Below are 14,542 nucleotides of genomic sequence, written 5' to 3'. Positions count from 1 at the left end.
GGTCTTCATCTCATAAGATACTGAAAATAATCAATCCCTCCTGTGACAAAAGAAATATGATGTTAGCACCAATTCTGACTGATCTTCAGCACCTGGCTGGATAAAAAGCTGAGGCAGGAAAAGAGATATCATCATGTCCACCCCCCAGTATATAACTGTGCCATTAGCAAACAAACTCCCCAGGTTTTAGCTTCTTCCCTGGTTAATCTCACCTGCTCCCAAAGTCTCTTTTCTCCAAGCCCAGTTTCACAGGCTTGCTCCCCTGCACATCAGAGAGTTGTGCACTTGCCATCCCCTCAAGTTACTCATCACTAGTGCAAGCCACTAGTTTTCCCTCTGCCTTTCTAAAATTTTCCCCTACAGTCCATCCTTCCTTCCTCCCACTCTTACTCCACCTGTTGCACTCAGGTGAGACATTTTTCTCCTTGCTGCCTGCACACCAGTGGAAAGGTCACACAGACACCAGGCTGAAGGCGTGCTTACCACTGAGTAGCTGCTGCTTACCACTCTGAGTAGCTGGTCCCTAAGAATTTGTCTCAGATCTTTAGTGCTTCATCCTGGATGACAGTATTTCTGCTTGCATGCTATCCTAACTCTCCCTTTTAAGTGTTATACCCTAAATCTAATAAGTACTCAGTTTAAACCCCTTAGATGTCTTGCTGATGTTGAAAATCTTTCTGTTCTCATTTCTTCTCAGAAAGGGATGAAACACCACGACTTTGCTATATACAGTGAGAGAAGCAACTCTGCCCTTCATTGAGCTGTTTCCTTTAGTTTATTTATTTGCTTTTCTTTCCCAACAGCTCTGGTTTACACACAAGTGACAGTGTTACAAAAGCAGGACCTTCAGGCCTTCCAGACATGAGACAAGTGCCAACTGTTGTGATCGAATGCGATGACAATAAAGAAAATGTGCCTCATGAAACTGACTATGAAGATTCTTCCTGCCTTTATCCAAGGCAGGAAGAGGAAGAAGAGGAAGATGAAGAGGAGGATAACTCATTATTTACAAGTAAGACTCATTCCATTTTTCCTTTCTCACTTATTTAATTTGTATCCTGAGCTCACAATACACTGAGGAAACACAAGGCCTCTGTATTTTCTTTCTTGGGTGTGGCTTTTTAATCTCTCAGGGCTTGACTACATGGAGATGCTAATCCAAAATAACAAACAGTATGAATTTATAGTGATTTCACTAATATTCATGAATCCCTGTCTTGTTAGTGCTCAGATTAAACTCAAATGACAGGTTTGGGCTTATATTGGTTCAGTTACAAATTGGCTTTTGGATTCACTTTCCCAAATGCCCTTTGTGAAGAGAAGCCCTGCTTTTGGCTTAAGTCAAGATCATCTCAATAGTTGCTTCAGGAGGATGAAATAAATGCCACACATAGAGAATCAGAGCTTTTATATACAGTCAATAGTAAATCATTTTGGAATCATATATGTGCACATGCTTTGAAAGGGGTCACAATCAGAGGATTGGGCTCAGATAAGAAGAGGTTAATTGATAACCATAAGTCCTGGTTTAGGGCAATTTTGGGAGAAAAACCTCTAAAGGGGTTTCCTCTAGAAAAACAAATTCAAGTGGCCCCTCCCCCAACAAACTCCACGCCTCTTCTCTCCCCCCTTTGCTCTTGGAACAAGTCTTAAAGGTGCAAAACTTATTATCCACTTAAACAGAACAGATGATTGAGGATACAAGCATCACATAGCCAACCCAGGACACCATATCACAATTACAGACTGGGAAAGGATGTTGTGGCCTTCCTGACCTCTGTAAGGAAATTCAATTCCTGCCTCAGTGTGCCATCGTAGGACTGTCCCATGAAGAAAAGATACAGTGCTTCATGTGTGACAACTGCTTGTCATCTTAGACATTGAAGTTCCAGGCCCTTGCCTTTCTTTTCTTCTGAAAACTGGAAGCAGTACAGTCAAACAACATCCCTTTTAAAACACACAGAAATAAGATTCTAAAACAGGCATATTTCATCTCCTCATCACCCCACCTTACCCTGTAGGTGAAATTAAGCAGTGTTTGCTCTTATACCAAAAGCAGAACAGAACTGCACTATCTCACACTCACCTGACAAACTCTCATGTGTTTGTGTCTCTCTGTGTCTGTCTTCCTTGCTCAAACTGCTTTGGACACAAGCATAAGAAAGCAAATTTGAGCCATAAAAGGCTATTGGTTTTTAATGTCTTTGCCACTGCCCTGGAAGCAGTTAGTTCATGTGCATAGAGATTTGTGCTGCTTCTGATTGACTTCTGATTCCTTCTAATGCTGGCTTGGATGTCTTGATATTACATTGCAAGAGACATTCAGATAACCCTTTCTTTTCACATGCTATAGCTCTGCTGCCTGCCCAGATTCTGAGGTTGAATTTTTCATTCCATTATTTGGAAATACTGTGCTAGGGAAAGCTACAGATGCTACTAGCAATTCTGAAACAAGCCCTTCTTCTCCATTCCCCTCTATGGAGCAATATATTAATTTCTATTTCCTCTATACCTACCAATTTCAGCTTTTCCTTATTATGATAGGAATTGAGGTTAATTGAGCACATGAAGTTAATGACACCCCTTTTCCCGTAGTCCAGCCAGTATAAAGGAGAGCCTCATATCCTCCCTTGGCTAGTACTTCTTTGCCAGGTGCATGCTGTAATGAAATGATGACACCTCTTTTGGCAGAACCTCTCCTCTCTCCCACAGGCCCCCTGGCAAGGAAACTCTGCAGGAAGGACTCTTTAGCAATCAAACTAAGCAACAGGCCTTCCAAGCGAGAGCTAGAGGAAAAGAACATTCTCCCCATGCAGACTGATGAAGAGAGGCTTGAACTTAGGCAGCAGATTGGGACAAAGCTAACAAGGTAAGAGACAAACATTTTTTTAACTGTTGCTTTTGGAAATATATGGTGGCATGTAGTTTTTTTCCTTAGTCTTTAAACATTGAGATCTGTTTGGTTACAATGTTCAAGAGGAAAAGCCATGGAGAGAAAAGATATGGTTCTATATGTTATTTCTGGTCCAATAAAGCTTCCCATATAACTCCCTATTTCATTTTCCTGGCATATGCTATGGGAACTTTGGTTAAGTATCAGCATGAGCTACGTGAATTTGGTTCTTGTTGGCACATCACTGGAAAATGTTCAGCTTTGGTAACATTTCAGACTGTAGCTGTAGGTGCCTTTTTATAAGCTATTCGTTTGGCCAAAGGTCACAGGTATAACTTTCTCTTTTGACAGCATCACCTGTGAGTAGCTGAGACCTTTCCCGGTGCAAAATAGTTTAAGTCCTTCAGTACTTCCCTTCATTGGGTCAGGTTGGACAGATTTACCCTGTCTAGACACTTTCTTCTTCATAACAGGGTTACTCACCAGCTGCTGTGGTTTTCTGTATTGAATAGGGTGTAAAGGGGTGGCCATTAAATGTGGAGGATTTCTGACAAGAATTACTAAACTGAGGTCAGACAGAACTGTCTGAGAACCTTCTATGTGCATGCCATGATTTCTGTAGTCAGTTGAATCCTCTTACATTGTCAGCTTGGTAGTATGCAGAGCTGGTGAATGCTGTTAGTTGCTCTCCAGTGAGGCAACCACAAGGAAATGACCAACCAGTTATTAGGAATTTTCTTGCACATTTTAATTTTTTTATTTTGGGGGTGGGTGGATAAGGGGGAAACACTGCTACCATGTTGTGGAGACAGGAAGAATAGGAGCTCCAGGTAAATACCACTTTCAGCATTTTATTTACTTTTCTTTCATGGCCTTGTTTATCACCTTCTTGGAATAAAGTAACCACACCTTTCCAAACTGTCTTTGAAAGTTTTTGTGCTGGATCATGCTCTGCCTACTCCAAAACCTGTTTAATTTTTCAGTATCTTGTTGAGGGGCTTCCGCAAACTTGCCCAAAATATGTAAGATGGTGCTGCACTGTTGCTGGTACTGTGATTTTTCAGTTCAGTCTTTATTCAGCTTTATTCCAACCTTGTTAGACTGCAGCTGCACTGAGCTCTGGGTCCCAAAGAACAGCACAGGATAGCAAGGTCCCAGTGCTTATATGGTTAAATTTGAACCCTTTTGAAGCATCTGAAGAATTTAAATGTTTGTCTCTCACTACTTGACCTTGCAATGACATTGAACAGCGTTTCCACTATCTTGCCCATTTGCCTAAATTACTTAGGTCTTTCTGAAGTTTTCCAGCTATGGCTGATGAAGGAAAGTAGTGTCATTTATAAACACTGATTCTGCACAGCTCACTGTGCACCAGATCTTTTTCTTTATAAGTATTTTATTTTTCACCTATCCAAAACCTGCTTTTTTCCTCACTAAACAGTATTTTTTCAGCAAATGCCTTTTTAACAAGGGAAACTATTTTTGGCCGTATGCAAAGCCCTTCCTGTGTGAGCCCCATATTCTCATAATGTTGTTTTTTTTGTTTCCCCAATTGTATCTCTGCTAATCTGAGTTTAATAGTTTGAGCTAAAATGCCTGATCTTGTCTTCTAATATAGCTAGGACTTAGGGGCAATCACAAATAGTTCAAATAACTAAAACTGTATAATATATGAGTTTAAAAATAGCTGAGCTGAATGAAATTGCTGTTTCATTCCTGCTTTATATCAGTGTAACATCACTGAAAATGGTAGAATTTCATAAGCCTTAACTAGAGTGATATAGTTGCCAGTCTGACCTTTTAATTACTACTATTTACAACTTAGTATCTCATCCTTTTGAGTAGTTGAAAACAATAAAGAGATATGAGGAGAAAACTATTTTGCTCATATCTAATATGTAAGAAGCCACAGGCATTTCAGCAGCAAAAAGTGCTTGTCTTACCAGTGCTCTGTATATAAAAGTGATATATCCATGTGCATAAACTGATGAATATGAGATTAAAATAGAGAGAATATTTCAATTTGCACAGTATTTCCTTACTGTCCAGACTTTATTACTGAATCCATCCTTTGCTGTTGCTTGGTAATTGTCACACAGTGATGCAAATGTCAAGCAAAATTAAAGTAGTGAAGCATTTATAGTCCTTAGAGAAGATGCTAGATGCAGACTATAATTGCAGCTGGCAATTTTGGATTTCAGAGGGATTTGTACTGCTCCACCAATGGTCCCCTAGGGTTTAAAATATCCAGCCAATCAAATCACATATGCTACTTACAGAAGTAAAAAATGCAGAATAAAAACTTCAGCATATAGTTATTGTCTGTAATGGATCAATTAATTTTCACCAAGAGGCTGATTAGGATACTTCAGTATTTATGCATAATCCTCACAGTATTTAGTTTGGAAGAGCTCATTGGCTGCCACATTTGGCAGATAAGAATTTAGTACTATAAAGAGAATGTCTTTTTCAAAGATGCCTCTATCCAGGCATATTGAGATTGGCCACTGACATATTGTGTGGGACCAAAATCATCCCAGGTGCAGTTCCTCCAGCCTTATTAGAGTTGCACTGGGAATCAGTTTGGCTCAGAAAGGTCTGCTCAGATCCTGTTTAAGTGTAGCTTGGAACCTCTGAACCTCCTGTTATTCCCAGAAAATTGTTATGACTTCAGTGTTACATCAGCCAACTGGAAGAGAGACTCCAGAGCAGAATTCACTGTTTCCCAAGCTGGGAGAATAGTGCCTTGACTTACACCAGGCCAGCTGTAAGGGTGAGGCTGCAGGGACTGTATCTTATAGCAGGACCTGCCCACTACACACCTTGGTGTTCTCTAAGCCATGAGAGAAATTCTTTGTGCTTGTCATAAAACACTTCACATAAATGTTGTGCTTCCCTGGTCTTTACCCTGTATCATGGCTCAGCACATGCAGACCCCAGCAAAAATAGAGCTTCTTGCCCAAGGTGGCAAAATATGTCATAGCAAAGGCAGGAGATTCTACATCGTATGAATTCCAGCCACATGAACAGGCCAGTGCACCGTAAATCATTCTGAGGAGTCCTGACATAGCAATTATGGCAATTGATTACAGCAATTAATTAGAAGACCTCTTCCTCTAACCAAACCAGAATGGATTGCTCCAAAATGTGACATCTCCTATGAAACAAGGAGCAAAAATAGTGAATTAAGATGCAAAACTCTCAGCTCAAAACCACATGTGGCATGAGGGTAGGAAATGGATGCTGGAGACTGTGTTCTTGGCTGCTAAAAACCCTTACACCTCCATTATATTCTACTCTGAAATGCAAACCTTCTGTGCTGAGTAAATCTTTAAGTGAGTATGGTGTTCTTTTTTTTTTTTTTTTTCAACTTCTCCTCTATTTTATCCCTCTGGTGCCTGTGCAGCTTCACAGCTGCTCAAGTGTGCATGTGTGACTGTAAGACAGAAAGGAGAACACAGGAGAAAAACAGCTCTCTGAAAGTTAACAGGGAGAGGGAAGGAAAAGACAGACATCTCTGTTCTGCCTGTCTCAACTGGCTGTGTTGGACCTGCTGGGAAGCACGGGCTCCCTGTAATCAGTTAAAGAAGCAGCCAGGAAGATTTGGATTTAGCTTTCAGTGGCTGTCAGGGTGAGAGGAATGGGATATATCCAGGCTGTGACAGTGAGCTTGGAGGTTTTCCTGGGGCAATGGTAAAGGCCTGTCAGAAAGCCCTGGTGAAAAGGAGGGCCAGCACTGTTGGGTGATGGACAGTAGAACTGCACATCTCCCAGAGACTGCAGGAATATCCCATTATTCTGAGGCAGGTGCTTCAGTGCTAGTCCTTGCACTTCTCTTTCACCACAGAATCATAATGGTGGTCATAAGAGATCCCACAGACTTTCTCAATCAACACATTTTGTAAACACAAGAGCCCTTTACAGGGCTCCTGTCACAGCATCTCTGTAATCTCTGTTACAAACACCAGGCTTTGCACTTTCTTGGAATGGGAAGACCTGGTTTCTTTGTGTTTCTTTCACAAAATCTTCCCCCATACTCTGAGAAAATGTGTGTCTTCAGACCGATTGATCTGCCACACATCTTACAAGGGAGGCTTTCTAAAGCATTCAAGTATTTTTTAGTCTCTTAACCCACCAACTCTGGAGAAGGTGCTCACTAGCAATTAGATACAGGAGTATTAAAGCTGAGATTTTAGTCCACTGCTTTTCAAGAACATGGTGTATTTATTTGTTTCCCCTGATTGTTTCCATCCTGGCTTTTCCACCTGCTGGAATTGGATGATCTAATAGCACAAAATATCTGGTAATCCAATGTGCTATCATCATGTTGTTAATAATCAGTGTCAAGGGAACTTCTTGATATTCACAGTATACACTGGTCAGCATAATGTCAGTCTGATCAGCACACTCCTACCCACTGTCTGCAGATCTGGAGGCAGAGGAGACACACAAAGGCTGTTCACTGACAGTGGTGCTTGTCAGGGGACTGCTGCCCTTCACTGGAAGGTGCCACAGGCACACCAGTAAGATTTTGCAATCCAATAAGAGTTTGTGCTGTGCTGCTGCCAAAAGCTGTTAGTTGTAGGGGTCATATTTATCATGCCCCGTGTGAAAGCAGAGAGATGAGGTGGGGGAGCAGCTTTCTGCACATTAGCTAATTAGTAAAATGAGAAACAAATGAAGAAGAAAGTAACAAACTCCCTATTGCCTCTTTCCTGACTTTGAGAGATGCTCTTCCATTTGCTTGACTAAATCCTGGGTGTGTCACTATATATATGTTCTGCTGGCTTTAAAGCTTTAAAGTTCCTCTGCCAGATATACAGTAGTGCTCTGCATTGTTTTTTGTGTAGCCCTAGATTTATTCACTACAATACCTTAAGGGGTACTGTCCTTACACCAGCAAGTGGAAAATCGTGATCTGAAGCAATATAAATAGCATATTGCAAGGATCATGAGGCAGTAGATCACAGAGACTCTGTGCATATGGCTGTAAATAAGTACACTTGAGAGTTGGATGTGCACACCTGCTAGATGTGTTTTTATAGTCCCATTGATGTTTTGGAAATAGTACTGGGATGTCTGTGACTGAGAAACGCAGCATGAGAAGTCATTAAACTTTAAGGAATGGCAGGTTTGACAGATGCTGGTCACCTACTATCTTGTTGAGAAAGGTAATCTACACATTCCCTGGTCAATACTACATATTCCTCAGCTGTTCTGAAAAATGCTGCTTACAACAGAAATCCTGTGATTGAATGAAGTTGGTGAATTCCCACAAGTATAAAAAATTGTCATTGATTTTTAAAATGTCATGAGGCTGCTGTGAGGTTTTTGGACTCATTCATATCAGATGCTAGAAAGAAGAGCAGAAAAATTGGACAGTTTGGGAAGAGGATTTTGGACTGTCAGCATCACCATGAAGGTGACAAATACTACCAGTACTGAGGAAGGGTCAGTCTGCAAGGCTTGCACAGTCATTGAAACACACAGCAGTTCCTTCAGAGGTCTGAGGGGAGTGAATAGTTTGAAGCAATCACTTTTATTTACTACAATTAAGGCTGTGAAGAGATTCAGCTTTTTGAAATGGTTAATTCTTTAAGCAGTGCTGCAGTCCCACTAGGGAAGGGTTTATTCAGCCAGAGGATGGCAGCATGATGGATCCTGTTGAGTATGGCTGAATCTCTTCGTGGCTGCTCCCCGTCCTGTGGAGGGCATTTTGCACCCTCCCTATCTCTGAGTCATTTAGGGATAAAAAGAATGGGCAGACAGCAGGATTAGGCTTTATTCAAAGACCGCATTTTGTTGGGTAACGTGAAATAATTTCTTCCTAATTACGTTTGACGTCTGCAATTCTCACACTTATTGTTAGCTTCCACTAATGAGAGCAAAGCAAGTGCCTAAAGCAAGAGCTCATCCCTGAGGGCAGCACGCATGCACGGGTGTGCGTGGAGCTCGCCTCTCTGCATGCAGGATGCTGGGGATAAATCACACGGAAAATGGGATTGTGCTAAACAAGCTCATTGAAATCCTGGATTAGGGATGATGTGACAGCACTAGATACATGAATGGGGGTGACAGAGAAAATCTGCAAAGGGCTGAGGCTCAGTTTTAGCTGCAATGGTACCTAGGGAGATTGGCAGTTTTCCCCTTTTAGTTTAGCTATTCATTTGCTGAAACCCCAAGGGAGCTATGGAAATTGTCCTTAGCATCAGGAGGAAGGCAGGAGAAGCAGGTGATTATTTATGGGTGATGAGCTGAAACTGAGCTACCAATACACATCTGGGCTCAACTGCTGGGAATAAATATTCTGAGCAGAACTGGTTTGGATTCTGTGCATGGGTGCAGAAGGGAGATGGGTGCTCATGGCCCTTGTCAGTCCTCTCTTCTGTGATCAATGTCCTGGTGGGCTCTGGTCTGCTGAAAGGAAAGGTGGCTTTGTAGTTACAATATTCCAAGAAAGCTGCATCTTCTACCAGCTTTCCAGCCTCAGACAAGCCACTGAAAGAGATCCACACACATATTTATTTATTTGTTTGCTTGTTTGTCTATTTAATTAAGGTGTGTTGGGGTCTCAAAAAGTACATCCATGCCTATGAACTTTGGAACATTACATTAGTTGACAAACTCTCATTGACAGCAACATTTGTGTGCTTTCAAAAAGCCACGTGAATACCAAGATCTCTTTAGACATCCAACTCTGTCTTTCAGTAAGACAGGGATCCTCAGAGCATGGTTTGCATTTACCTCTTTGTATGAGGAATTTCCATGGCTAACATCATCATTCATCACAGAAAAAGGCATGTCTAACATCATGATGGTATTGCTATTGTTTTGATAGTTGATGGTTGTTTTGCATTTCATAGGTAGCAGCATGAGTTTCCTTTGTGTGAGTAATTTGCTATGGCAAAAGGTCAGTGGAGCAATCAAGGGATGGCAGTGTCACCACAAAACACATCACCTCTACACACTCCTTGGTTTAGAGAATGAACAGTGTCCTTAACCTTTCCAGCTCCACCTTGGGATGGGAGGAAACCCTGCCCCCATCAATTTTGCTCAGCTAGGGCCAGCAGATGTTTTGTTATTTATGGAAGCAAAGTCTTACAGAGTAGATATAGTCTGTCCTTGGGCAGATGTGTCTCTCCATGTTAGACAATGGAGCTCCAAATGTACAGAGACATTTTATTTATGCTACTATAAAGGAGGAGAAACATTGTTCTGAGGAGAGGGATGATTTTAATGGTAGGCAGCAGGGAGTGGCATTTGAGGGCAAGGTCTCTCCAGAGGCACCTGTATGACCACTGATGAAATGAAAAGTATTTTCATCATGTCCAAAGTTCATTTCAATCAGAATTGTCACCACCCCAGAATGGAATTTCTTATTGCTGGGGTCTATTACGGTTCCTGTTTCTGCTCTCGTGGAAGCAGGGCAAGTCACACTTCCCTGTCATTGCAACATCTGTTTCTCCCATCCTTTCTCTAAGGAAGTTGAGGCAAAATGCATTAAAGGGGTTACAATTTCCCCTTCATGCTTCCCATACCCTTCAGCCCCCTGACATAGTCTGTATTTGAGGTCTAATTCAGGTTGTCAACACAGCTGAGACAAATATATTAAATCTACCTTAATTTCCTTTGCAGTTTCAGTGGGGTGTGATATCATTCATTTTCTGCCCTGAGATGATTGCAGTTTTGCTTTTAGTTGTCAAACTACTGGCAGCTTTTATATAAGAGGAAGCCACATTTCTCTGCTGGGCAAAATAATTCATGGTGATATAAATGAAGCTCGTGGCAGTAAGAGAATAACATATTTTGGTAATAGAAATAGTCTTATTTCTCCAGTAAACAAGAGACCACATGGAGTCTGTGCAGCACTCTCTTTGGAGTAAAAGAATGGCATTAATAAAAACAGGTGAAACAAACTCAAGCAGGGAAGTAGCTGCTTCAAAATGTTATATTCTGGCTTTAAAAACAAAGGTGGTTTATTTGCTGGGTTTGTCTTTTGCTGGTTAATACTGACAAATTTAGGGCAGCTCCACTAAGAACTAGCTCATAGATTTCCACCTCTAAAAAATCCAACCATAAATTTTTATATTTTGTACCTCCTGATTGTAGGTAGTTAATCACAAGCACAACAGTTGCTTAGCTTGGATGACCTTGTAATTTCTGTAAAGGAAACAAATCAGGTGGGAGTACAAGATAAAAGCAAACTGGCGGGAATAAATTTCTCTTTATAGTTGGCTGATTGTAAAATGGAGAAATTGCTCTTTGAGCAAAATATTTAACCTCTCTCAGAAGTTACAGTTTGCATTTCCCCTCTACTTCAGTGTATTATGGCCTATTTAGCAACACATGAGCAGGAGATTTAATGGAGGCAATCCTTGTAAAACAGTCAAACATGTATTTAAAAGCTGATCCAAGTCAGGTTTTAAAAATTGTGTTTATATAAATGCTCATGTATGTTCCCTATGGCTATTACGGTGAGTACAAGGAGAACTGCTAGAGAAGGAGTCTGAGTTGTGTGCGTGGTCATCCATCTATATCCAGAAACTCTGGAGTTTCACATGCAGGCTATTGTATGTGAGTAAACAGAGGTGACTTTCTGAAGAGGAGTCAGTAAGATTTAATGTTTGTGTGTGTTTTGTGTAGGACTAAGTGTCTTTTGGACAAATGTATCAAAAAAGCAATATCCTTACCATTACACCTGGTATAATTAAGTAATGTTAATGTTTTCTCTAAGACATAGTGTTAACAAAAGGATTGCTTAGAGATGAATGGGGTCCTTTTTTGCATATGCGCAGAAAAAACTACACCTAGTCTTTTAGAGGCAGGTTTGGATAAGAATTGTGTTCCTGTTTCAATGCATTTGGATTCACAAGCACTGCACAGACCATATGTGGGAATTAAACGAAGTCCTTAGCCTCAGACCTGGCCATGTGAAATTACCATTTGTGTTAACAACTTTAGTGAAGAGGAAGTGTGAGCTATGAGAAGTGTGTGAGAAAGAGGAAGTGTGAGTGTGAGAAATGTGTGGTAGATGATCACATCAATGTGTCTCTAAGTGTGCAGCCAGTAATATTCATTACTTGCCTTTCTGATAATAAATAACAAACCAGCAAACTACAGGGAAAGCACATTAGCACCCAGATTAATTCAGTAACCTGGTTCTTCACTGACATCCCTGAATTCAGGAGGTAGCAACATTACTGGTTAATGAATAATTAATAAAATAAGCGTTCAATATATTGTATTTGCTCAATGAGCAAGCACCTATAATGTCAGGCTAGACTATTTATCCTGCAGAATATTGGAGTTTTTCAGCATGCTGGAAAAGTCTTCAAGATTTCCTTTATTGCAGTAATCAAGACAGAAATGCTCTTCCTGCCTCCCTGCAATCAGCTGGCTTTGATTTAAAAGCCTTGCAAGCAGGGACCCTGATCTCATACATCAGGGGCTGCAGAGGAGCCAGCCTGCTTCTTCACTGGGAGCAGGCATGGCTCCTGGACCAGGGCCCTGTCTCTTCTACAAGCTCAGGGACATCATTTACCTGGTGGGCTGGCAGATGGCACCTTGGGTGCACCCAGACCCCTTAGGGGAGCATGCAGGGAGGTCACAGATTCATGTCACCATGGAATGGTTTGGGTTGGAAGGGACCTTGAAGACTACCTGATTTTAACTTCCCTGCCATAGGCAGAGACACCTCCCACCAGACCAGGGTGCTCAAAGCCCCATCCAACCTGACCTTGAACACTTCCAGGCATGGGGCATTCACCACTTTTCTGGAGAATTTGTCTCAGTGCCTCACGATCCCCACAGCAAATAATTTTTTCCTAATACCTTATCTAAACCCTCCCTCTGTCAGTTTAAAGCCATTCCCCATTGTCCATGTGACAATGCCCTTGTGAAAAGTCCCTCTCCATCTCTCTTGTGGGCCCCCTTAAGGTACTGGAAGGCTGCTCTGTCTAAAGTGTGTGTAAACTCCCTCCTTGGGAGCCCCTCACAGAAGGTACAGAGAAAGATCTCTGCTCATCTTCCATGAAGGTGTTTTCATAGCCCCATCAGCTGGCCCACCTCCACTTAAACCTGCAGGCAGCATGGGAAACAAGCTTCTTCAGCCTCTGGCTGCACTGGGAAGTTGGATTACCCAAACCATGCTCCAATTCTGGCTTTCCCAGAGCACCTTGTGCCCGTATATGAGGACTTCCCTGGCCTGGGGAAGCTTTAATATCCAAGATTCAGCTATAAAAGAAAGAGAGCAGGCAGCCCCTCTGACAGGAAGTGGCTTGTTTGGAGCTGCATCAGTCTCCAAGCGGGGAGCAACTTCTCTGACAAGAGTTTGGTGCCTTTACATCTCCCCATCATGGGATTCCCCAACTGATCCCAAAACCCCGCCCTGCTAGTTTCAGGAAAAGGAGTGGCTGATGTTCCAAAGCCAGAAGATCCCCTGAGACTCTACCTTTTTCTGGTTAACAACTGAGTGTAAATGCCTGGTGTCTTTCACCCTCAGGTTTTGCCAGAATCATTCACCCTTCCCTTGTTTGAGCAGACATAAAAGATAAAATAGGCAGACCTGGGCAATTCCAAGCATTATAGAGCCATGTGATATTCCACCATCCATTTCATCTTCCCCTTCGGACTAGACTAGCAAAGAAAATCTAATACTCTACTGCAGTTAAAAGAGCTGCCAATATTTTGCACTGCACTGTTTAATGCCAGAAAAGGGCTCCATCATGTTTTCTAATGTGACACGACAGATTAAAAAAGGCTCAGTGGTGGAAAGATGATTTTTGCCTCTGAAAGCCATCATATAGGACACTTTTTTGGGAGGGCCTTTTATTTCCCTTTGTCTTTATTTCCCTTTGCTTTGTCCCAAATTCTTCTCTTCAGAGTCTTTATTCTGTCTTATTTCTCACTGTATTTCAGTAATGCTTGTAATTTCAGTAATGCTTGTAGCCCCTGCCACCCCACCTTGGTTCAAGATTCTGTGCAGCACTTGGCCTGAGTCTGAAGGGTTTTGGAGCAGATATCTAAACAGTGATGGGGAAATGCAAAGCATCAGTAGAGGAATACCAGGCATGACAATTCACCTGTCTCAGCATCCTTCCTGATGGTTGCACACTTGGCTGCCTCAGATTTGATTTTCCCACCTGCCCATCACTGTACCTTGTCTTTCCCTCAGTTCTGTGCACTTGTCACTAGTCATGTCATGTTTTAACAATTAGGGCATGTGTTAAAATCTTCCAGAGAGCAGTGCTGCCTCACTATTCAGCATAAAAGTATAAATGGAAGGATGAACTTGACCCAGCATTACTGAAGATTCAGTGCCATCCTTATTTTCTTTAATATTTCTTTGACTGATCTTGTCAGCTGGGAGAAGTGCTCAAAGACAAGAAGGAAGGCAAATGTCACTCCTATATTCAAAGAGGAGTCAGGGAATTATAGGCCCGTTGACCTCACATTCATCACTAGGAAGGTGATGGAGAAGCTAATCCTGGAAACCATATTCAGGCATGTAAAAGAAAAAAAACAGTCAGCAACAGTCAATGTGGATTCACAAGGGCAAGTCATGCTTGATTAATGTGATGAACTTGTGAAATTACTGACCTGGTGGACAACCAGGGAGCAGTAGATAATGTCTGTGTAGATTTCAGTAAA

General features: G+C 41.7%; 1 protein-coding gene across 8 annotated transcripts in view; it reads left to right on the top strand.

Moving 5' to 3' along the window:
- The window catches only part of PHACTR1 (phosphatase and actin regulator 1), a 306,781-nt gene that overhangs the window by 250,661 nt on the left and 41,578 nt on the right, over positions 1–14,542 (top strand). For all 8 annotated transcript variants that reach the window (XR_010784435.1, XR_010784429.1, XM_066558445.1 and 5 more), the window contains 2 exons: positions 804–1,012; positions 2,713–2,869. Coding sequence is in view for 6 of the 8 variants with exons in the window: in XM_066558445.1 (XP_066414542.1) it covers positions 804–1,012; positions 2,713–2,869 (366 nt within the window). In the remaining 2 variants the exon portion in view is untranslated. The remainder of the gene's footprint in view (positions 1–803; positions 1,013–2,712; positions 2,870–14,542) is intronic.

The sequence above is a fragment of the Molothrus aeneus genome, chromosome 1, assembly GCF_037042795.1.
Source record: "Molothrus aeneus isolate 106 chromosome 1, BPBGC_Maene_1.0, whole genome shotgun sequence".
Taxonomy (NCBI): domain Eukaryota; kingdom Metazoa; phylum Chordata; class Aves; order Passeriformes; family Icteridae; genus Molothrus; species Molothrus aeneus.
The sequence above is the reverse complement of the archived record's forward strand: the minus strand, read 5'-3'. Positions and strand labels throughout refer to the sequence as shown.